Source organism: Scyliorhinus torazame, chromosome 19 (genome assembly GCF_047496885.1).
Source record: "Scyliorhinus torazame isolate Kashiwa2021f chromosome 19, sScyTor2.1, whole genome shotgun sequence".
In the NCBI taxonomy this organism is placed as follows: domain Eukaryota; kingdom Metazoa; phylum Chordata; class Chondrichthyes; order Carcharhiniformes; family Scyliorhinidae; genus Scyliorhinus; species Scyliorhinus torazame.
Genome location: NC_092725.1, coordinates 116,427,012 through 116,449,975, shown reverse-complemented (window position 1 = coordinate 116,449,975; position 22,964 = coordinate 116,427,012). Strand labels below are relative to the sequence as shown.

At 43.5% G+C, this 22,964-nt stretch overlaps 2 protein-coding genes across 2 annotated transcripts in view; one reads left to right on the top strand and one right to left on the bottom strand.

Annotated features, from left to right (window-relative positions):
• The window catches only part of LOC140395968 (cathepsin E-B-like), a 54,340-nt gene extending 52,898 nt beyond the window's left edge, over positions 1-1,442 (bottom strand). The window contains exon 1 of the mRNA XM_072483995.1: positions 1,356-1,442. Within this exon, the coding sequence (XP_072340096.1) occupies positions 1,356-1,411 (56 nt within the window). The 5' untranslated portion in view covers positions 1,412-1,442. The remainder of the gene's footprint in view (positions 1-1,355) is intronic.
• An 8,330-nt stretch (positions 1,443-9,772) lies between these two features.
• On the top strand, positions 9,773-14,516 carry lrrc10 (leucine rich repeat containing 10). Its single transcript, XM_072485091.1, has one exon. It carries the CDS (start codon positions 9,959-9,961, stop codon positions 10,787-10,789), a length of 831 nt encoding a protein of 276 aa, XP_072341192.1. The 5' UTR covers positions 9,773-9,958; the 3' UTR covers positions 10,790-14,516.
• Positions 14,517-22,964: the final 8,448 nt, after the last annotated feature.

The window sequence follows — 22,964 nt, the reverse complement described above, 5'->3', positions numbered from 1 at the left end:
GGAGCAAAGACCTACAATGGCAGGCTTCCATGTGCTAGTACTCAGTAGAAGATATGAACCACTTGACATCAATGCTATCAAGTGATTTTGCTTTTGAGGCAAAGAACATGGTGCCATGCAGTACAGACACTACTTGATTATTGTAGCAAGGAATTGTTTCTCTCTGATTCATTTGCCTGCCCTGTTACTCATCTTGATAACTTTTACTGACCCAATGTTTGGACCACAAATAGGCCATTCTGCCTCCCAAGACTGTACCGCCACCAGATCATGAGTACCTCAACTTCAGTGACCCAGCTTTGATCCGTACCTCATAAAAATCTTAATCTTCAATTGACCAGAGTCCACATCGTTTGAGGAAAAGAGCCCCACATCTCTTCCACCCTGTGGGTGAATAAAGGCTTCCCAATTTCACATCTAAAAGGAAAAAGTCCGGAGTGATTCTCGCCCGTTTTCCGGCAGGCGTGGGGACTTAGTCCCCAGAAGGGAGAAACCCGCCCCATGTGCATAAACCCCGTCCTGCTACGCTTGTGATGCTTTTGCCAATGACGTTCGATACTTTGGTTGCAATTACGTTTTTTGAAATGTGCAATGAGTAGTCTTGCATTCTTGAATGATCTTACAAACTCATGCTTGATTCGATGTTGTTTCTGATTTTACTAATAAACGTGAATGACATAAACATTTCTCACACTTTAAACCATGTGTGTGGAAACAAATTCCAAATAAAAGTCCTACTTATGAATGCACAGTGCCCAATATTCACTGGCAATTTCAAATTGTTGTTACGCGACTGAAAATAACAGCGGGTGGAAAACAGAAGTACATTTAAATTTTCACTATTTCTCATGCTGATCAAACAGTAACCAAAGCACTATTTTGAGTTTGGCATCCAACCATCAAAAACAGGCTGACAATTGTAATTTCAGTTTATTTGATTGCATTGGTATAAAAAGGCACCCGTGACTGTTGTGGCAGCTGAGAAACATTAACTGAAGCACTACTTCAAATGTGCCCAGATTTAAGGATAGAAGCCTTTGCAAGGCTTGGATACCAGGTGAAGGAATGATATACATGCCACATTTTATGTAACTATATTCAATTTCCTCATACTGTGGGCAATAGTCTTGTTTTCTTACTGAAATGCATTAGTGCCTTCGAAGCAAACAAGACAAGAATATTAACTACCAGCTCATTAATATATAATATACCTTCAAAATCAGACTTCATCCGTTCTTCTGGAAAAGTTGCAACTGTGAGTTTACTTCCATTCAAATGAATAGTTAGAAATATGGAATTGGCAACGAATGCTACATTCACTTCAATAACCTTAAAATAATTCAGAAACCACTCACCTGATGGCAGATTCTGTAAGATAAATTAAAACTAAAACTATTACCAGCCACTTCATTTCTGCTTTGACTGGACAGATGTAACTGGAGCAGATCACTTCAATGTACGTCAGTAGCAATGAAGTGGTTTGGTGAATTTATTGAACTTGCTTCATCAGGACCTCGTGGTAAACAAGGTAAACAAAAGGCATTATCCCTGTTTGGCAGCAAGAAGTCTACAGTTTACATTACGCAATAGAAATTTCATGATTTGAAGTTTTCAAGACCTCAAAATAACTACAGTATTTTAGATTACCAAAACAATGCCCAAATTACAGTCTGTTTCAAATTAATTGTGGGGTGAGTGTAATTTAATCATGGCAGTTTTTTATGTTGGCATATCTTTGTGCATTTTCTCCCATCATGTTGGCCAGAAAACATTATTAGCACTTTGTGTGTCCACCTTCCTCATTCTGTGCACCACTCTCCTGGTACCTTGAAGTGCCTAACAGGACAAATACTTCTTACTAATTTCCTGGAACAGCAGTCACATTTATCAATGCAGTTGACCTAAATTGAGCTGCAATATTTTTTTTTTCCGTTTCTGCAGTGTTTAAGGAGTGGCAGTTTAAGTCTCCTTATCTAAGGAAAGATATACTTGTCATAGAGGGAGTGCAGCAAAGGTTCACCAGATTGATTCCTGAGATGGCAGGATTGTCTCATGAGGAGAGATTGGGTCGACTAAACCTGTATTCACTGGAATTTAGAAAAATGAGAGGGGATCTAATCAAAATGTATAAAACTCTGAAAGGGCTGGACTGACTGGATGCAGGGATGTTGTTTCGTCTGGCTGGAGAGTCTAGAACAAGAGATCACAGTCTCAGGATATGTGGTAGGTCATTTAGGACTGAGATGCGGAGAAACTTCTTCACTCAGAGGCTGTGGAATTCTCAATCCCGAAAGCTGTGGAGGCCAAGTCACTGAATATATTTAAGAAGGAAATAGTTAGATTTCTAGGCTTTAAAAGTGTCAAAGGAGTATGGTATTGAGATAGAGGATCATCCACGATCATATTTAATGGTAATGAAAGTTCGAGGGGCCTATTGCTCCAATTTTCTATGTTTCTGTTGTTGTCTACAATTCACTCCTCCATTTTGAGCAAACATTAGGAATTTCAGTTAAACCGCCAGCAATAAACAATAACTGCTATTCTTTCAAACAAATGTTGTACCTGGAAAGGGGATTCTGAGTTGAAGTTAAGTACTGACGTGTACAGGTTTGGCATATGAGAGGTGCTTCTTGTATTTACTTATCATGGTGTTTCTATAGTCTCACACGCCAACTTCATGTAAATTGAACAGCATCACTTTCTGCTCACTTGGGAGTCCTGATGGGTACATGGCTACCCATCTCCTAAGCTCTGGACACTTGCCAACCTTCCGTAATGGGGAACGTTCTGTCCAGATGTTGTCGCCTTTTCACAAGGAATGTGATGAAAATATTACCCCTGACTGGTGTGTCAATAGATGACTGACTGGCCGATTTAGCAGATGTCCATTTTAATGGCATGGAAATATCTGGTAGAATTAAATCTCAATGCTACGGTAACCATATTTATTTGGAGTGCCTTCTCTGTAGTAAAAGATACCACAGGTCAGTCTGGAGAGGTGATATGATGAATCGCAACTGTCTGGTGAGATGGAGGCTGAAGCAACATACACATAACTCAGCATCTGATATGCCCAGATAGAATTGTCTGTAAGTACATGCTGTAGGTGTAGGATACTGTTAATTATAGATAGTACATCAAGTGTTGTTGCACCTGGATTTGGTATTCCAACATGAACTTATCTTCCTTATCTAATAATGTGAGACACCCTCAAAGCATTTCCCATCTTAAGTATTTTAATTGCTGCAACTTCAACAGTGATAGCAAGCAAGAAAATTGGGGGAAATCTTTTTGGGGGAAAAATTGCCCTAATGCATAAATGGGACCTTCATAGCAACTGAAACTAAATCTATAACCAAGGTTCAATGCTCTGATGAAAAGAAAACATCAGAATCTTAATATTAACTTATCTTAAGGCAGGCCACTGCATTAATTATTTGCTCATTTGGTGTGGTGAATTGAGTGACAGGGTTAAAGCTAGCTCTTCAGGTCTGCAATTTGAACTGTGGCCTGATTAATATAATTTGGATATTATATTGAGGCTGATGATGGCCACCAAATGCAGCCTCCTTTTCTCTGTCAATTTTCGATGCCCCAAAATGCAAACCTTATGAACGAAATACTCTTCCAAGAAGATTCTACATGTGTCATTAGAGCATGACAAGATACAGATTTCTACGTTGAGGGTCTTGGGCCTGACACATCTTAGGTGTCACATGTTAAATAGCAAAGCCGGCATAATTTGGATTTTGAGAAAGTTTCACCTGCTCAATTTCTGAAAAAGTTGCATACCTATTGAACCCTACATAAGTCCAACAATAGGATACAATGACAACTGGGAAAATTTCAACAGGTAGTTAAAATCAACATATTTTCCAGCGTATCTATGCTCTTCTTGTGAAAATGCATTTTATAAATATTTTAATATTTATGTTGTGGAAGACTTTTGACAAATTGATTCTGCATCAACGATATTGATCTGTAACCTTCACATGCAAACTCTGTTGGTTCAGCAGGAAAGGAACATCTTGACCTGATCCTGCTGATAGAACATTTTGATACAGCATGTTATGTTTGCTAAATTCAACAAAGTACTGGCAATACAAACTGGGAATGCAAACAATTTACAGGAAAATTAACCCTTATGGGTATAAAATTAATTCTTATTGTGCCAGCATCCCCAGAGGATTATATAGCCTGCTGTGCAGTGATTTTGTATACATTTGAACATTTCATTCTGGACACTGTTTTAAGAATGACATAATGTGGTTTAGCTCAGTGGGCTAGACAGCTAGTTTGTGATGCAGAACAAGCCCAGCAGTGTGGGTTCAATTCCTGCACCGGCTGAGGTTATTCATGAAGGCCCATCTTCTCAACCTTGCCCCTCACCTGAGGTGTGGTGATCCTCAGGTTAAATCATCGCCAGTCAGCTCTCCTCCTGGGACAATGGCGACTTCACATAATGCTACAGTGACAATACTACTGGGATCCTTTTTACACTTATAAATGTCAACGTAGGCTCAGTGGTAGCACTCTTGCCTCATGGGTTCCAGCCCCACTTCAATTACTTAATCTAAGGGTGGCATGGTGGCACAGTGGTTAACATTGCTGCCTCACAGTGCCAGGGATCTGGGTTCAATTTGGGCCTTGGGTCACTGTCTGTGTGGAGTTTGCATGTTCTCCCCATGCCTGCATGGCCTAGGTGGGGTGTTTCTTCAGAGGTTTGGTGCAGACTCGATGGGCCGAATGGCCTCCTACTGCACTGTAGTGATTCTATGGCCATTTCAGTACAATTATGAGGAATTGCTGCACTGTCCTTTGGATGCGATATCAAACATAGGCTTTTCTGCTCGCCCCAGGTGGATATAAAGCACCTCATGGCTGGGGCAGTGGGCAGGGGGGTGGGGGCCTGGTGGTGAGAAGTAGGGAAGTAGGGAGGGGTTGCATTGGTAGAGTTCTTTCACTTTGCTGGCCAACAGTCCTCAACCAATATTACGAAAGCACGTTATTCTTTAATTTAACTCATTACAATTTCTGAGCCTCTGCTGTGCATAAACAAGCTGCTATATTTGCCTACATTACAACATTGTCTATGCATCAGGGTAGCTCATTCGCTTAAAAACAATTTGGGAGCTCTGATGGCATGCAAGGTGCTATCTCCATTTCCATGCACTTACAGTGGGAACTTGCCAATTAGTTAATTGTGTAAAAACACATTGTACTTGGGCAGCACAGTGGCACAGTGGTTAGCACTGCTGCCTCAGAGTACAGTATGTAGCGCCTGGTCAGCCGGTGAATAAATTATTGTTTGGTTTTTTTAAAAAGCACTGCTGCCTCACGGCGCTGAGGACCCGGATTTGATCCTGGCCCCGGGTCGCTGTCTGTGTGGAGTTTGCACATTCTCGCCGTGTCTGCGTGGGTCTCACCCCCACAACCCAAAATGATTTGCAGGGTAGGTGAATTGGCCATGCTAAATTGCCACTTAAAAAGAACTGGTACTCTAATTTTTTTAAAGAAAAAAGAAATTAAAAAAAACATTGTTAGCACTTAGTTACTTCCCTCTGACAGAACAGACCATAATTTAACAATGACAATATAGATACAACGAATCACCTTAATAAATATTCAATATTCCTAGATTAGAGTTACTTAAATTTCTTAATGCAGTGGTCTGAGAAGATAGTCTAAAAGTATTGATATGGATAACATTATTAACCAAGTTAACAGGTACACATTATCATGGGAGGGCCGCAATGGTATCAATAATGATGAGATTATTTCAATGAATATAGTTTAAGTTAAAACCTGTTGTAGACTGGGTATTTTAGAGTCATGATTATTAAGGTTCCAGGAAATGGATAGAAAGCCAAGGGGAGCTAATAGAGGGAAGACAGATACAGCAATTCACCTGAGTGATAATAAAACATCCCTGGGTTAAACACAGCTCTCTTGGTATTCTAACATATACCTAGCTGTTACCTCCCACCAAAGGCATCTGATGTAAATATTCTCAAAGGTGACTCCAAAGGAAATCATCAACATGATGATTCCACTCAGTTCTGTGGGATTCTTTTTGGTGCAATATGCTTGAAATTGGCAGAACCAGCACAAAATATCATGGAATTTTAAGCACAAACTACATTCAGGGCAACTTGAGTCTCTGATCTTTTGCACTAGTTTAAAAAATCAACGCTGGCCAATTCATTCAGGATGAATGAATTACCATTGGGAATTTATATTGTTACAACTAGGGGAGAAGGGGTCAAATGGCTCCCTTCTTTGCACTCTCCCCATTTCACTGCCACAGGTATTTTGTTTGAAAGGGATGTATTTTTCAATTCAGTGAGTACTTAACTGTTTACACGCCATGATCATTAAATAACCAAAAGCACAGGTTTTCTTGAGTTTAAAAAAGAAAGAGGTTAGCTTTATTATACTTAAATCGATCTGGGTACTTTAAATTTATTTTTAAAAAGGACTGGAATAAAATAAAACTATTTTAGCTTTTAAAGGAGGCAACTAATAGGTGATGCCATAGAGATAGATTATAGTAACCAGCATGGGTAAGATACAGCAGGTCCTTAAAATTAATTCACAATAAATTGTGTGTAGACAGGTTCAATTTTGTAAAATTGCAATTTTTCATACACCAGGCGACCGACGCATGGAAGGAGCGTTTAGGTGCAGCAGTGAAGGCAAAAACGTTGAATCATTTAGTAACAATTAGGCACCGTGTTGGGAAAATACAATGTATTTCTGGATGTATGAGTTTTTTTAAATATAAATTTAAAGTACCCAATTCCTTTTTTTCCAATTAAGGGACAATTTAGCGTGACCAATCCACCTACCCTACATATCTTTGGGTTGTGGGGGTGAGACCCATACAGACGCGGGGAGAATGTGCGAACACCACACGGACAGTGATCTGGGACCGGGACTGAACCAGGGGCCTCGGCGTCGTGAGGCATGGATGTATGAGTTAAGAAAAGTCAAATGGCCCACATCCTCCGCATTGAAGTTAGAAACAATTGTACAACTGGAGTTTTTCATTGGTGAGGAATATGAGACCCTCTCATTGAAGGTCCAAAGCCAAAAAAATAGGCACATTTCTGACTGAGGCCTCCAACAAAGCTGCTGAATAATCAGCCTCCAGATGTTGTGCGACCCTGACCTGGGGATTATGTAGTCTTGAATCTTCGTCCATCGCTTGGTGCATCTCCATAACTGAGATTAGAAACACAACCTGTGCAGCTAGTGTAGCCAGTTAAAATGGCTAACTCCCGATTTAGAATGGCGAACGGCAAAGGCTGATGGGAAAGTCAGCCAACAGGACACAAACGAGCAGCTGCAGGTTGAGTGTGTATTTACCTCTGGAAAGGCCAGACAAGATCGATACCGGCAACCATCAACATAACAAAACACCAGCCATCTGCGTACTAATGAGCAATCCCCGGGAACAATGAGCAATATTTAGAAACATAAAGCCAAACCAGACTCTTTGGTGCCAGCAGAAGACTACACAATGGGAGGTGAACGACCACCTCAGGACCGACCATCGATCAGGGAACCGCTCCAGCATTGGAGAAAATCGAACCAAGTGATTGGGACAAAGTCCAATCACTTGGAACCAGGTACAGGGTCCGCCCCGAAAGGCGGGAAGCCCCTGGGGACTATAAGAATCAAGCCCAAGTTCAAATCGCCCCTCTGCTTCTCTGCTTGACCGAGTCACTCAGCAACGCGAACCAACCCTTGACAGTGACCGGTCCAGCCATCGCTGATATCCAGTAAGTCTTACTTCAACACTCGCTACGAGATAGGCGCTCCTAGCTACCAATCTGTACCAGCTTCGAATCCCCCAGGCTCAGAACCCGAACGAAAGGCCATTTGTTTCCCTGACCTGGTGGGCCAGTTCCAAGTTAAGTATTGGCCTGTTAGTCGTAGAAATAGCTTAGATGTAGAATTTATACATGAGTAGCGATTGCTGTGCATAATAAATGTGCTTTGATTTAAATCTTACTAAGCGGTGTATTGGATCATTACTCGGACTTGAACCACGTGGCAGAATCATAAAGATACCTGCCGACTCAAGAGCAAAGGTAATAAAACAGAGCAATTAAACTAAGGCAAAGTTAGCAACACTGGGAAGGTAATAATGTCTGTGATAGCATGTTGGAGGGTTAGCCACTTACTCCTCCATTAGATATATGTAACAATAAAAACTTGGTTTTATGAAATAGAAAATGACGACTTAACCCAACAGAAACTTAGGACCTTGCATGGTTAATATTTGATTGGACTTCTATTCTCAGTGATAATTTCACTAATTTATACTGGAAAAGAAAGAGACATGCTATCATAGCGTTTCATCTTGCACTCATCAGGATAGCCAGACAAGATAAAGCAACAGTAAAATGAACATCAATTTATGCCACATGAGAATAAACTGCTGATTGGTTGGACTCTGATTAGTAGAGGTGTTGCCATGGAGAAAGCAGCAGAAAATGTTTCACCTTAACTTGTTGTTCCCTTTATTGTTAGTTTTCCTTGCTTAAGTTTGGTATTACCAAATGACTAAGTTATACTGCATAGATGGTCGACACAGTGGTTAACACTGTTGCCTCACAGCACCAGGGACCCGAGTTCAATTCCGACCTTGGGTGACTGTCTGCTTGGAGTTTGCAAGTTCTCCTCATTTTGCATGGGTTTCCTCCGGGTGCTCCGGTTTCCTCCCACAGCCCAAAGAGGTGCAGCTGGTTTAGCACAGTGGGCTAAACTGCTGCCTTGTAATGCAGAATAAGGCAGCAGCGCAGGTTCAATTCCCGTACCGGCCACCCCGAACAGGCGCCGGAATGTGGCGACCAGGGGCGTTTCACAGTAACTTCATTGAAGCTTACTTGTGACAATAAGCGATTATTATAAACACAAGGTTAAGTGGATTGGCCATACTAAATTGCCCCTGAGTGTTCAAAGATGTGTAGGTTTCATGGGTTACAGGGGTGTGAGGATAGTGAGTGAGCTTAGGTAAGGTGCTTTGTCAGAGGGTCAGTGCAGACTCAATGGGCCAAATGGACTCCTTCTGCACTGTAGGGATTATATTAAAATAACTTCACAGATTAACAGTAGTACGATGTGATGAAATAAGGCGATTCCTGTGCCTATTCTTGTGTTTTCAAATTACAATCTACATTTGCTCAACAACCAGATCTCGCATTTCTCCTCTTGACCCAGGATTTGGTAGAATCGATTTGTTTTTCACAGACCCCGATCAAAAGAGCTCTGAAATAGAGGGGCGGGGGCAGGTGGGAGGTGGTGAGTTTGGGATAACAAATGCCCGGAGAGCAACCAAAAAAATAAGCAAGTATCACAGGCGGGTATTTTGGAAAGAAATAGCCAGAAGCAGAGTGGCTTCTGCGGTTGTCAACATTCCTACTCACCCAAACAAATAGTGCACTAGACAGAGAAGAATAAAGTTTCATTGATAAGAGAAAAACATATAACACTCCAGTGTTAAGACTGTTATTTGATGAGAATTAAACAAGTAATTTATAAGGACAATCATGTTGGGGTGTCTGGGTTGTATTAAACGTTAATGTGTGTGTGTGTCAGAGATGGAGAGATAGAGCTGTCAGCGGAGTGTAATTTAATACCCGCTGTTTGGAAAATGTCTCTGACGAACACCACTTAGCTCTGTAGATAAGGCAGGCGATGCAATGAGTGAGCTGGATTCTTACACTGAAACTTAACTTATATGGTCCTCGGTGTAAGGTCATGGTCAACTCGCTTTTTCAAAGCAGCATTCCTGCAGTTATCAGCAACACTTTCCCAAGTCTCGGAGACGTGTGTACAATCCCAAGCCCTTTAGAAAGAACTCTGAAGCTCTGAGCAGCGGTTTGCCTGCCGGGAGCACCGATAGGTTCAACGGTGTTGGAGCCGACTGGAAAATGTAGTGGAGGTTGGAATGGGGAATGCGGTCATGTCTGTCGTTGCATTTTTCCCATCGAAATCGTGCCAGAAGTTCCTTCTGGGAGGTGATATCGAGGAGATGCCGCCAGATAAGATGCTGGATTTGAGTGGGAAGCATTTGAGGAAGTTCCCCCTCCAGGTGTGCGCCTTCAGCCAGCTGCTGAAACTGTACCTGAGCAACAACAACCTGAGCAGCCTTCCTGCAGAGATCCACTTGCTGGACAGCCTGCAGATTTTAGCGCTGGATTTCAACAGTTTCCGGGAGCTGCCCCGGGCTGTGTGCCGCCTTCGCCAGCTCGCCATCCTCTACCTGGGCAACAACAGCCTGTGGGAGCTGCCGCCGGAGCTCAGCTCGCTGGCCCACCTGCACACGCTGTGGCTGGAGAGTAACTGCTTCGAGCAGCTGCCCGCCGTGCTGTGCCAGCTGCGGCAGCTGAGGGTGCTGCACGCCGGCTGCAACCAGCTGGAGAGCCTCCCCGAGCAGCTGGAGCAGCTCCGGCAGCTGCACAGCATCTGGATCCCGGACAACCTGCTCTCCGACTTCCCCCAGGTGCTGCTGCACATGCCCAGCCTGGAGATCATCGACGTGGACAGGAACCAAATTCGGTCCTTCCCCAGCTTGGCCCACCTGCCAAACCTCAAGCTGGTGATCTACGATCGCAACCCCTGCAGGAATGCCCCCGGGGTGGGCGAGGAGGTCAGGAGGGTGGGCAGGTGGGCAGACTACCGCCCCGAGCCCAGTGCCAAACCCCCAGCAGACAGAGTGACCGAGCCGGTGGGAGAGAGTGAAACTGCAAAGAGTGAGCTGACCCAGCGACCCGGCTGACAGGTGCCAGATTTAACACTGAGAGCAACAGAACCCCTCACCCCCTCCTTTCCCCACCGATGTCTCAGTCATTCTGCAACTTCCAATTTCGCTGTAATTATGTAGAAATATATGCAAACAATGCTGCTGTCCCTGTCTCTCTCTCCCTGGGGATAAATGAGATAGTACTGCGGAAATTCTGAAACTAAAAACAGAAAATGGCAGCATCTGTACAAAGTTCAATGGATTTGAAACGTTTCTCTTCTCCACAGATGCCGGCAGATCTGCGGGGTTTATCCGGCACTTTCTGTTTTATATCACGCAATGGGGCAATGTCCTGCTAGTAATATCTGCTCACACACAGGACCTTTTTCTTAAATTAAGAGGCAATATAGCGTGGTCAATCCACCTACCCTGCACATCTTTTTGGGGTTGTGGGGGCGAGACCCACGCAGACACGGGGAGAATGTGCAAACTCCACACGGACAGTGACCCAGAGCCAGGATCGAACCTGGGATCTCCGTGCCCCGTGAGGCAGCATTTCTAACCACTGCGCCAGCGTGCTGCCACTCATCCACACAGGACCTCACCACAAATAAAGACTCAACAGGCTGTTAACAGGACACGTAGATGAACATAACATGGATACAGAGGAGGTCAAAATAGAGCAGAATAATCACCAACAGTTACTGTCCAAGAATCAAGGTGGAAACAGTTATTATGATTTGAAATTGTTAAACTTGATGTTGAGTCGCGAAGGCTGTAAATAATTCTTAATCAAAAGCTGACGAGCTGTTCCTCAAGTTTCCCTTGCGTTTGACGGGAACAGTTTTGGAGTTTGTTGGACAGTCAGATCAGAATGAGGCAGAGACTGGAAGTTTGGGCTGGGGACTGTCATACCTGCCTCTGGACTGGAGGTGTTCTGCTGAGAGATCACCCAGTCTGCATTTGCTGTCCCGGAACTGACTTCTTTCTGTATTGACTCTCCCCTTGTCCATTCTCTTCCCACCTACATCTACAACTCTTGCTTAAAGCCTATTAAATCTCGTAACTTATACCAGTTCTGATGAAAGATCATTGATTTTTAACGTGAACGCTGTTCCCCTCTCCACAAATATTGCCTGACCTGCTGAGTATTTCAAGCAATGCGTTTTTATTTCAAATTTCAAGCATCCACAGTTTTTTTGCTTTGTAGTGTAATCTTTCCTATATTTGTTCTATTGTAAATGATGGGATCTATGAATGGTGTAGTATTGTACATTGATAATCACCTCTGATCAAAATAGAATAAAGACAATCTAAAGGCTGCCATGTAGAGCAAGAGAAGGGAGCTGTGGTGAAATGCAAATAGATTTACACGAATTGTGCATTTAAACTACGCCCCGTGGCCTTGGATAGTGGGAGACAATCCATTGATCTAACAATAGGAAAACCCATTACTGGAGAAGTCAGTGTTTCCATTACCAGACTCAAAATGTCATTCACAGTCCCAGAGGTCAAAAGTGCACCAAGAAAACTCCAATCCCAATGAGGCATGTGGTTCCTTTTTAAAAATTCATTTAGGGATGCGGGCATTACTGGCTAGGCCAGCATTTATTGCCCATCCCTATTTGCCCCTCAGAAGGTGGCCTTCTCGAACCAGTGCAGTCACTGAGGTATGGGTACACCTACAATGCTGTTCGGGAGGGTGTTCCAGAATTTTGTCCCAGCGACAGTGAAGGAACGGCGATATATTTCCAATTCAGGGTGGTAAGTGACTTGGAGGGGAACCTCCAGGTGATGGTGTTCCTAGGTATCTTCTGCTTTTGTCCTAGATAGATAGCAGTGGTTGTGTGTTTGGAAGGTGCTGCCTAAGGAACCTTGATGTGTTCCTGCAGTACATCTTGTAGACGGTACACATGGCTGCTACATGTGTCTATGGTGGATGGATTGAATGTTTGTGGAAGAGGTAGCAATTAAGTGGCTCCTTTGTCCTGTGTGGTGTCGAGCTTTGTGAGTGTTGTTGGATCTGTACTTTTCCAGGCAAGTAGAGAGCATTCCAATACATAGAACACACTCCTGACTTGTGCCTTGTAGATGGTGGATAGGCTTTGGGGGGTCAGGCGGTGAGTTCCTCGCCACAGGATTCCTAGCCTTTGCCCTGCCCTGGTAGCTCAGTATTAATATGGCTAGTCCAGTTCAGTTTCTGGTCAATGATAATTCCCAGGATGTTGATGGTGGGGGATTTGGCGATGGTAATGCCGTTGAATGTCAAGGAGCGATGGTTAGATCCTCTCTTGTTGGAGATGGCCATTGCTTGGCACCAGTGAGGCATGAATGATACTTCCGACAACACTGCCATGCTTTGTTTTACAGGGCTGCGTCTGATATGTATCCTTGACATTGGAGAGAAGATAGTGAAGTAAATGTAACAAATGTTGGATGTCTCTGGCCTGTGGTCAACTTGGTATTCTAAGTAGATATGTGTTTAGAACATAAGAACTAGGAACAGGTGTAGGCCATCTGGCCCCTCGAGCCTGCTCCGCCATTCAATGAGATCATGGCTGATCTTTGTGGACTCAGCTCCACTCTCCGGCCCGTACACCATATCCCCGAATCCCTTTATTCTTTAGAAAGGTATCTATCTTTTTCTTAAAAACGTTTTAAGAAGGAGCCTCAACTGCTTCACTGGGCAAGGAATTCCAGAGATTCACAACCCTTTGGGTGAAGAAGTTCCTCCTAATTTTTTTATTTAATAATAGTTTAATTCTGCAACATTCATAGTACCTGAGCACAGAAGTTCAGAATTTTGTTTTTAATATGATCACATTTGGGAGACTGCTCTTGACAACAAAAAGAAAGTCTTCACACAGTAGGAACTGGAATGGTGGAGACTAACATCGTTTTAGCAATTACACAAGTGGAAATTGATGGCTGTCGTGCCTTCCTGAATCAAATAGCATCTGCTGTTCTCAATTTCTTAAGAACAATTCAGAATGCAAGGTCACTATTTGGAAGTGGTTTTGCTTCCTCCAATACCAGTGCTACAGCCTTTACATAGCAACAGTGGAGAAAGTCTTGTAACAAATATCTCCGGGCTTATGCCATGCAATGTATCAACATTTTCCAAGTACTTTTTTTTTAGTAACTCCTAAGAAAATGCTCATGGAGGTAGATTTGGCTGAGTCTTCACAGCACCACTTGCTTTCATGCTACTTTGGCACAGCTGTTGGCATGACAATTCATGGCTAAAATGGCAAAGAACTTCAATTTCTGAGCAACAGGCCCATTCTCAAATCCTGTCTGTTCACAGTTGCCCTGTTGTTGCCATATCCATTCAGAAATAAGGTGATTTATCACCGTCTAGAGTGTATGCAATGACAGAAGCACTTCTATATTATAAAGTGTCATTACACTATCCGTCTGTACCAGTGTGCCGTAACATTGGCAAAGATGCAATGGAAATGACAGCATTAAGCTGCAGTGTAGATCTCATTTCAGATGATTTGTCTTTGATCTTCAAATACTAACATAACTCTTATGATCTATGACTTGTTTTACATCCATGTATTTACTAAAGCTTTAAAATTTGGAATGAATTAAAGATTTTGCTAAGATATGTGTTTGCATTTCATGAGGGTTGAGAGGGACGTGTACCTGCAGAATCATTGTGTTCACATGCCAGATGCTGAATTTCCAGTGTTGTCTGTTTTTGCTTCTGTGGTGATTTAATTTGCTTCACTATCAAAAATATATTTGCATAGCAATACTGTTTATGTTGACTTTTTGAATACCAGTGTAACATGCATTACCTGCCACCCGAAGAAAGCAGGCCAACAGTGATCACAGGTTGAAAACCCCTTTTCCCCTGTCTCCTTCACCCTTGTCTTCCAACAAGGGTGGTGGTGAGCTTATGGACTCAATGTGGCACCTCTATCTTCCTCTCCCATTTAAGTTATTGAAGGCCTATGGTGTTTCTACTTTCCCTTACATTCCTTCATTTTATGGGGTGGCACGGTAACACAGTGGTTAGCACTGTTGCATCACAGCACCAGGGACCTGGGTTCGATTCCCGGCATGGGTCACTATCTGTGCGGAATTCGCACATTCTCCCTGTGTCTGCGTGGTTTCCTCCGGGTACTCCGGTTTCCTCCCACAAGTCCCGAAAGATGTGCTTGTTAGGTGAATTGGACATTCTGAATTCTCCCTCTGTGTCACCGAACAGGTGCCGGAGTGTGGCAACTAGGGGATTTTCACAGTAACTTCATTGCAGTGTTAATGTAAGCCTACTTGTGACAATAAAGATTATTATTATAGGAACCTAATCATTACTTTTATTTAATTGAAAACAGTATATTTGAAAGAGTAAGTAATTTTAGATGAACATAGTATATGTGGAGTTGTCCTGAAGGCACAGTTGGTAAAGGTGACATGTTACGAAGTCACACAGATCCAAAAAGTTCTGACTTAACTGCTAGTCCCTGCCATCTAGACTGATGTCAAAGAAGAACAAAGAACAAAACAGCACAAGAACAGGCCTACGGCTCTCCAAGTCTGTACCGGTCATGATACCAACTTTTGCCAAAACTATCAGCACTTCCTTGTGCCATATCCCTCTGTACCCATCCTATCCATGTGTTTGTCAAGATGCCTTTTGAACACCGTTAATGTATCTGCTTCCACAACCTACCCTGGCAATGCGTTCCAGGCACTCACCACCCTCTGCATCAAAAACCTGCCTCGCAAGTCTTCTCTAAATTTTGCCCCACGGACCTTAAACCTATGCCCCCTGGTGACTGACTCCTCCACCCTGGGAAAGATGCTCCTGCCCATCCGCTCTATCCATGCCCCACATAATCTTGTAACCTCTATCAGGTCACCTCTCAACCTCCTTTCTAATGAAAACAGTCCGAGTCTATTCAGCCTCTCCACATAGGTAACACCCTCCAGACCAGCCAACATCCCGGTAAATGTCCTCTGCACCCTCGCCACATCCTTCTGGTAGTGTGGCGACCAGAATTGCGTGCAATATTCCAAGTGCGGCCTTACCAAAGTTCTATACAACTGTAGCATGACTTGCCAGTTTTCATACTCGATGTCCGGTCCAATGAAGGCAAGCATTCCGTATGCTTTCTTGACTATCTTGTCCACATGTGTTTGCACCTTCAAAGATCTGTGGACCTGCATGCCAAGATCTCTCTGACTTTCTATATTCCTAAGTGTTTTGCCATTTACGGTATATTTCCCCTCTATGTTAGACCTACCAAAATGCATTACCTCACATTTGTCCGGATTAAACTCCATTCGCCATTTTTCTGCCCAAGTCTCCAACCTACCTATGTCCTGCTGTATCCCCTGACAATCCTCAACACTATCTGACATTCCACTAACTTTGGTGTCATCCGTGAACTTACTAATCAGACCAGCTACATTTTCCTCCAAATCGTTTATGTATACTACAAACAACAGAGGCCCCAGCACAGATTCCTGTCACCACAAGTCACAACGTTCCATGCAGAAAAACACTGTTCTACTGCTACCTTGCCTTCTGTGACCGAGCCAGTTCTGTATCCATCTTACCACCTCACTTCTGATCCCATGTGATTTCACCTTTTGTACCAGTCTGCCATGAGGCACCTTGTCAAAGGCTTTACTAAAGTCCATGTAAACAACATCCAGCACCCTTCCCTCATCAATCATCTTTGTGACCTCCTCAAAAAACCCGATCAAGTTAGTGAGGTACGACCTCCTCTTCACAAAACCATGCTGTCTATCAAGGGCAGCACAGTAGGACAATGGTTAGCACTGTGGCTTCACAGCACCAGGGTCCCAGGTTCGATTCCCGCGTGGGTCACTGTCTGTGGGAGTCTGCACATTCTCCCCGTGTCTGTGTGGGTTTCCTCTGGGTGCTCCGGTTTCCTCCCACAAGTCCCGAAAGACGTGCTGTTAGGTGAATTGAACATTCTGAATTCTCCCTCTGTTTACTCGAACAGGCGCTGGAATGTGGCAACCAGGGGCTTTTCACAGTAACTTCATTGCAGTATTAATGTAAGCCTATTTGTGACAATAAAGATTATTATTATTATAATGAGTCTATTTGTTTCCAAGTGGGTATAAATCCTGTCCCTGTGAATTCTCTCCAATAACTTACCTACTACCGATGTGAGGCTCGCCGGCCTATAGTTTCCAGGATTATTCCTGCTATCTTTCTTAAACGGCGGTACCACATTAGCTGTTCTCCAGTCCTCTGGGATCTCACCTGTAGCCAATGAGGATACAAAGATGTCAGTCAAGGCCCCAGCAATTTCCTCCCTTGCTTCCCACAATATTCTGGGGAAAATCCCATCCGGCCCAGGAGACCTATCTACCTGAATATCTTTTAAAAGACCCAATACCTACCCAAGAGTCATCTTTCACAAAGTCCCTTTCTTTGGTAATCAATGATGCAAAGTAATCATTTAGTACCTTGCCCATTTCCTCTGGCTCAACACATAGATTTGAGAAAAAAAAAATTTTAAGTACCCAATTTTAAATTAAGGGCAGTTTCGCGTGGCCAGTCCACCTACCCTGCCCCCTTTGTGGGGGTGAAACCCACGCAAACACAGGGAGAATGTGCAAACTCCACACAGGCAGTGACCCAGAGCGGGATCGGACCTGGGACCTCAGCACCGCGAGGCAGCAGTGCAATCCACTGTGTTAGCTGTTTAGCTGCTGTTGTATAAAGAGTCAAAAGTTCTGCTCCTTCTCACAAACACCTTTATTTTCCTTTAACACAACTCTGGACAAAAACTCTATCATCACATCACATGCCTCAAAGGCCACCTGAAGCGTCTTTACATATCAGTGTCAATTATTGGATACTTAACATAAATGAGACATTTAATTGGAATGTCTCTTAACCCTTACTTAACAGTCTCCCCTTCGTTGGAGAAAAAAAAAATTTGGTGAAAACAAAATTACAAGAAACTCAAAAACACAAGCAATTTCCCCCCTTTTTTTTCAGTTTTGGAAGGAAAAAAAACAAAGTCACAGAAACAGGAGCCCTTCATTAACAATATCCAAAAGTTTCTGTGAACTAGCCCCTCTTTTCGTAAAACAGTCGGACAATTGATAGCTACTGTCTACCCATTTAATTTTTGCTATCTCCCCTCTGTCCAACATCTGCTTCAAACTTGCGATGTGTATCCTTAACCTTTTCTCATTGACACTCTTTGTAGAGTGCACATTTTCCCACAGGAATTTATTGTCAATGTGACACTCAATGGGTATGTTACCCAAATCCCCTAATCCCAAAATTTCTATCAATATCTGAGATATATAAAATGCCATATCCAGCGCCTCGACAAGGCTTAACATCTCAGCAGCCAAAGTGCTTTTGACCACTCTCCTTATTTTCTTTGTTTCCCACACAAGAGGGCAACATTTACCATTGTTACCCAAAAGGAAAATTATAAAACCTCCTACGCTTGAAACCCCATCACATAAATCTGCATAGGACGCATCATTATAAACTATGATTTTCATTTGCCTAAGGTCACCTAAAGCCGGGAACCTCAAAACACACTCCTGCATTTTTAGTTTGACCAACGCTTTATTTGCTCTTATTATGTCTTCCACTTTGGATTCATTCATTTTTGTACTCAACTCTAAGACATCAAAACTAACATCCGGTCTCGTCTGTCTACCTAACCAATTCAGTTGCCCAATTAAACTTAGCAGTCGTTCTTTTTCCTTTTTGAAACCACTGCGTCTTTTTGTGAAACCCGACCACGACTAATTGCTATTGGGCTGATGCTCTCCAAATAAGATTGCTGACGTAAAGTTGCCCCTAACTTAGTCTGTCCGATTTCCAGTCCAATATATTTAAATGCACCGGAAGCCTGACTTCCAACCCTGAATTCTTTCCTCAAACCAGAGATTACAATAGCTTCGAAATCACTAGTCCCACCTCACAAAAAATCATCGACATGCATCATAAAGATTCCAGAAAGATTTCCTTTATAGTGCCAGTAAAACATTGCCAGATCTGCTTTCGACTGGCAACAGCCTAACTTTAACAAAACTGACCTTACCGAAAAGTACCAGACTCTAGACACATCATTCAATCCATATACACATTTGTTCAACTTCCAGAGTACCCTTCTGTGTTTGTTGCTTCTTTAGGAGGACGGAGCAAAATGTCTCTCTGGAGCAGATTTCTCGGCAAAAAGGCAGCTTTTATATCTATAGATTTGCATTCCCATGCCTTTGTGGCTAATAGAGCCAAGAAGATCTTTAAAATAATCTTTCCTGCCGTAGGTGAATCTACCCTTAAATCCTGATCTTCTAAGTTTTCTTCTAATCCCCTTGCACAAGCCTGGCCTTTGCCAGGCTTCCATCCAGAAGAACCTTTTCCGTGCAAATCCATCGGTGGGATAGAGCTCGTTGTCCCCTATCCGGTACTTCCGTGTATACCCCAAATTCACTCCAACTATGCAGTTCTTGCTGTTTGGCATCTTTTATAACTTTTTCATCTAATTTATTGGAAGCCACCAAAATCTCACGTGCATGTGGGCTTCTACTCCCAGTAGTATTTATAGTCTTACCCATGTTCCTAGACCTTGATAAACTACGTCACCTATCCTGCCTGGTATCTCGTTCTGAACTGCTACCGCTTGATCTTTCCCTTCTGCTATGGGATGTCCTTTCACTAGTTCTCGACATCTCGCAAACACCTTTATTTTCCTTTAACACAACTCTGCACAAAAACTCTATCATCACATCACATGTCTCAAAGGCCACCTGAAGCTTCTTTACATATCAGTGTCAATTATTGGATATTTAACATAAATGAGACATTTAATTGGAATGTCTCTTAACCCATTCCTTAACACACTGCACCATTGTGCTGCCCCCCTCAACACATAGATCCACCTCACTGTCCTTAAGTGGTCCCATCCTTTCCCAGGCTACCCTCTTGCTTTTTAAATATGAATAAAAAGCTTTGGGATTTACCATAATCCTACTTGCCAAGGACTTTTCATGACCCCCTCCTAGCCCTCCTAATTTCCCGCTTAAGTACCTTCCTACTTTCTTTATACTCCTCAAAGGTTTCGACTGCCCCCACCCTTCTAGACTGTACAAAAGTCTCCTTTTTCTTTTTGACGAGATTCACAATATCCCTCATTATCCAAGGCTCCCTAAACGTCCCATACTTATCCTTCGTTCTCTCAGGAACGTGACTTTTCTGAATCCTAATCAACTGTTAGGAAGGTTAACACCAATAAGTAAGCCAGGTCTTTAGCTTTTACTGCTATCTGGTGACTCGTAGAAGAAAGTTCTGTGTATATGCTGGGTGAAGTAGAATTGAGACCAACAGAGATTTTTCCCTCCCATCTCCTCTCACTCCCCCACTCCTAGGGCCAAGTAGCAAAAACATTTGCACTAGAGTGAGCTTTAAGAATTATAATTTGAGCCAAATACCGCATGATTAAAAATCAAACTGCAACATATTTCAGTGTCTCCACGGGTTAAGGGATGAGGGATAAACGTGGCAACCATTAGTCCCAGCATAACCAGGATATAAATGGAACAAGAGAAAAATGTGGCAGAAACACCTCATACCCATCTGACAGATATGCTTAAGTGACGCTAAAACAAGGTCACCTAGATTCTACACTTCCACATGAAATCTTCAAGAACACCAGCAAACATTACTCGCTCTCTGTCAGCAGACATCTTTCCTTGTATGGAAACTGCTTATCCAACATAGTGACTTTATATAACATATGGATTTTCTTTAGTTATGATCTTATTTTCATAATATTGGCAAAAAGATTTGTGAAACAACGTTTCCTGCCGCAAACTTCAGCTTTTGTAGGATTTCAAACAGAAAAGTTCTGAATTTGAGAATGAAACCATTAATTAACATGAACTGATTTGTATGAGACAAGTTAAGGATTGTATTTTATCCTGTTCTCTTTTTAAAATGCAAGGTGCCACGGTAATCAGTTTCATGGAGAATGTTAAGCATTTTCATGCGCTATTTATACCAGGGTTTGGAGTTTGGAATCCTTCCAAATCCCTTATTGTTTCCCTTTGCAATTGAGAATATTAATGTCCATTGTTCCAGACCACGATTCTTTGCGTCTTGCAGTATCTAAACTAGAAAATAGGTTATCGGTAAACATTTGAGACTGGGGGACTTTAAGAGATGGGATGTGCAGACAGTGAAGCTGACAGTGCTGCCAAGGTTCCTGTTCATATTTCAGAACCTCCCAATCTTTGTCCCAAAGTCATTTTTTAAGAAGATCAATGCGCTGATCTCAGGATTTGTATGGGTGGGACAGGTCAAAAGGGCTTTTTTAGAGCAGGGGCGAGAAGTGGGAGAGTTGGCATTGCTGAATATAGTGAATTACTACTGGGCGGCAAACATCACTATGATTAGGCAATGGAAGTGGGGGAGGGGTCAGTATGGGGGTGGATGAAGGTGGCCTCTTGTAGGGGAACCGTGCTTGAGGGCATTGCTAACAGTGCCTCTGCCATTTTCGCCAGCCAGGTACTCGGTGAGCCCAGTGGTGGTGTCGGCCTTGAGGGTATGGGGGCAGTGGAGGCAGCATTTGAGACTGGAGAGTGCCTCAGTGTGGGCACCGATCTGTGATAATCATAGGTTTGCACCAGGGGGACTGGATGTGAAGTTTCAGGAGTGATGGCAGGCAGGGATTGAGTGATTCGGGGACTTGTTCGTAGGGGCAGCTTTGCAAAAGTAGAGGTAACCTGGAGGAAGAGTATGAGCTGCCCAGGGCGAATGGTTTCAGATACTTGCAGGTCAGGGATTTTGTGAGGAGAGAGGGGCCATCCTTTCTTGGGTTGCCGCCCTTGGGGCTGCAAAATAAGATGTTTTCGAGAGGATAGGCGAGGGGAAGGTGTCCGAGGTCTAAGGAAGTGATGGATTGGGAGGGGTTTCCGGTCGGGGACATTAAGTCGAAGTGTGAAGAGGGGTGGGGGGGTGTAGTGGAGGCCGAGACGTGGGAGGAGGCTCTGCGAAGAGTGATTGCATTCTCATCGTGTGCGAGGCTCAGTCTTATTCAGAAGTAGTCCACATGGACAGCACAGTAACACAGTGGTTAGCACAAGTTGCTTCACAGCTCCAGGGTCCCAGGTTTGATTCCCGGCTTGGGTCACTGTCTGTGTGGAGTCTGCACGTTCTCCCTGTGTCTGAGTGGGTTTTCTCCGGGTGCTCCGGTTTCCTCCCACAGTCCAAAGATGTGCAGGTTAGGTGGATTGGCCATGCTAAATTGCCCTTAGTGTCCGAAAAGTTGGGCTTACTAGGATAGGTTGGAAGTGTGGGCTTAAGTGGTGTGCTCTTTCCAAGGGCCAGTGGAAACTCGATGGGCTGAATTGCCTCCTACTGCACTGTAAATTCTATGATTCTATGAGTCTATAGAACGGTGGCGAGGATGAGTAGGTACTTTGAGGGAGTAGAGCACAGGATGTGATTGGTGCGCGGGGTGGCCTGTGAATCATGGCCACATGTTTTGGGCATGTCTAAAGCTAAAGGGGTTCTGGCAAGGGTTTCCGGGCATCATGTCCGAGGTGTTGGGGGTAAAGGTGGCCCCGAGACCAGAGGTAGCGATATTTGGGGTGTCGGAAGACCCGAAAGTCCAGGAGGCGAGAGAGGCCGATGTTTTGGTTGTTGCCTTCGAGATAGCTGAGAGTGGACTTTGCTTGGGTGGAGGGACTCAGAGCCGTGAAAGTGGGGGTGTGGGTGAGTGACCTGGTGGAAGATCTGAGGCTGGAGAAGGTCAAGTTTGGCCTGAGGGGGTCAGTTGATGGGTTCGCTCAGAGGTGGAAGCCGTTCATTGACTTCTTGAAGGAGGATTGAGGTGTCAGCAGAGGGGGAAGGGGGTTAAAATGGGGAAGGCCGGACGGGAGGAGGGGGTATAGCGGGGGGCGGGGGGGGGGGGGGGGGGGGAGAGAATGGGTGTTGGTTATTTATTATGTCGCATAATTTTACTGCTGCTTTCATTTGTTTTGTTTATTTATGCAAATTCCTGAATAATATATTTTAAAAAAACATTTGAGACTGCATACTTCTATTCCACTGCCCAATAATTTTGTATCAAAGCATTGTGACAATCAAATGTTCACAAGACTTCCTTATGAACTATATTGGCAATATCTCAACAAGGAAGGGAAGCCAGAGATGGATCATATAAAAAGGGGAGAAGGGTGGAAT

Coding starts and splice junctions, on each gene's coding strand:
- lrrc10 (XM_072485091.1), top strand. CDS start 9,959: ATGGGGAATGCGGTCATGTCTGTCGTTGCATTTTTCCCATCGAAATCG.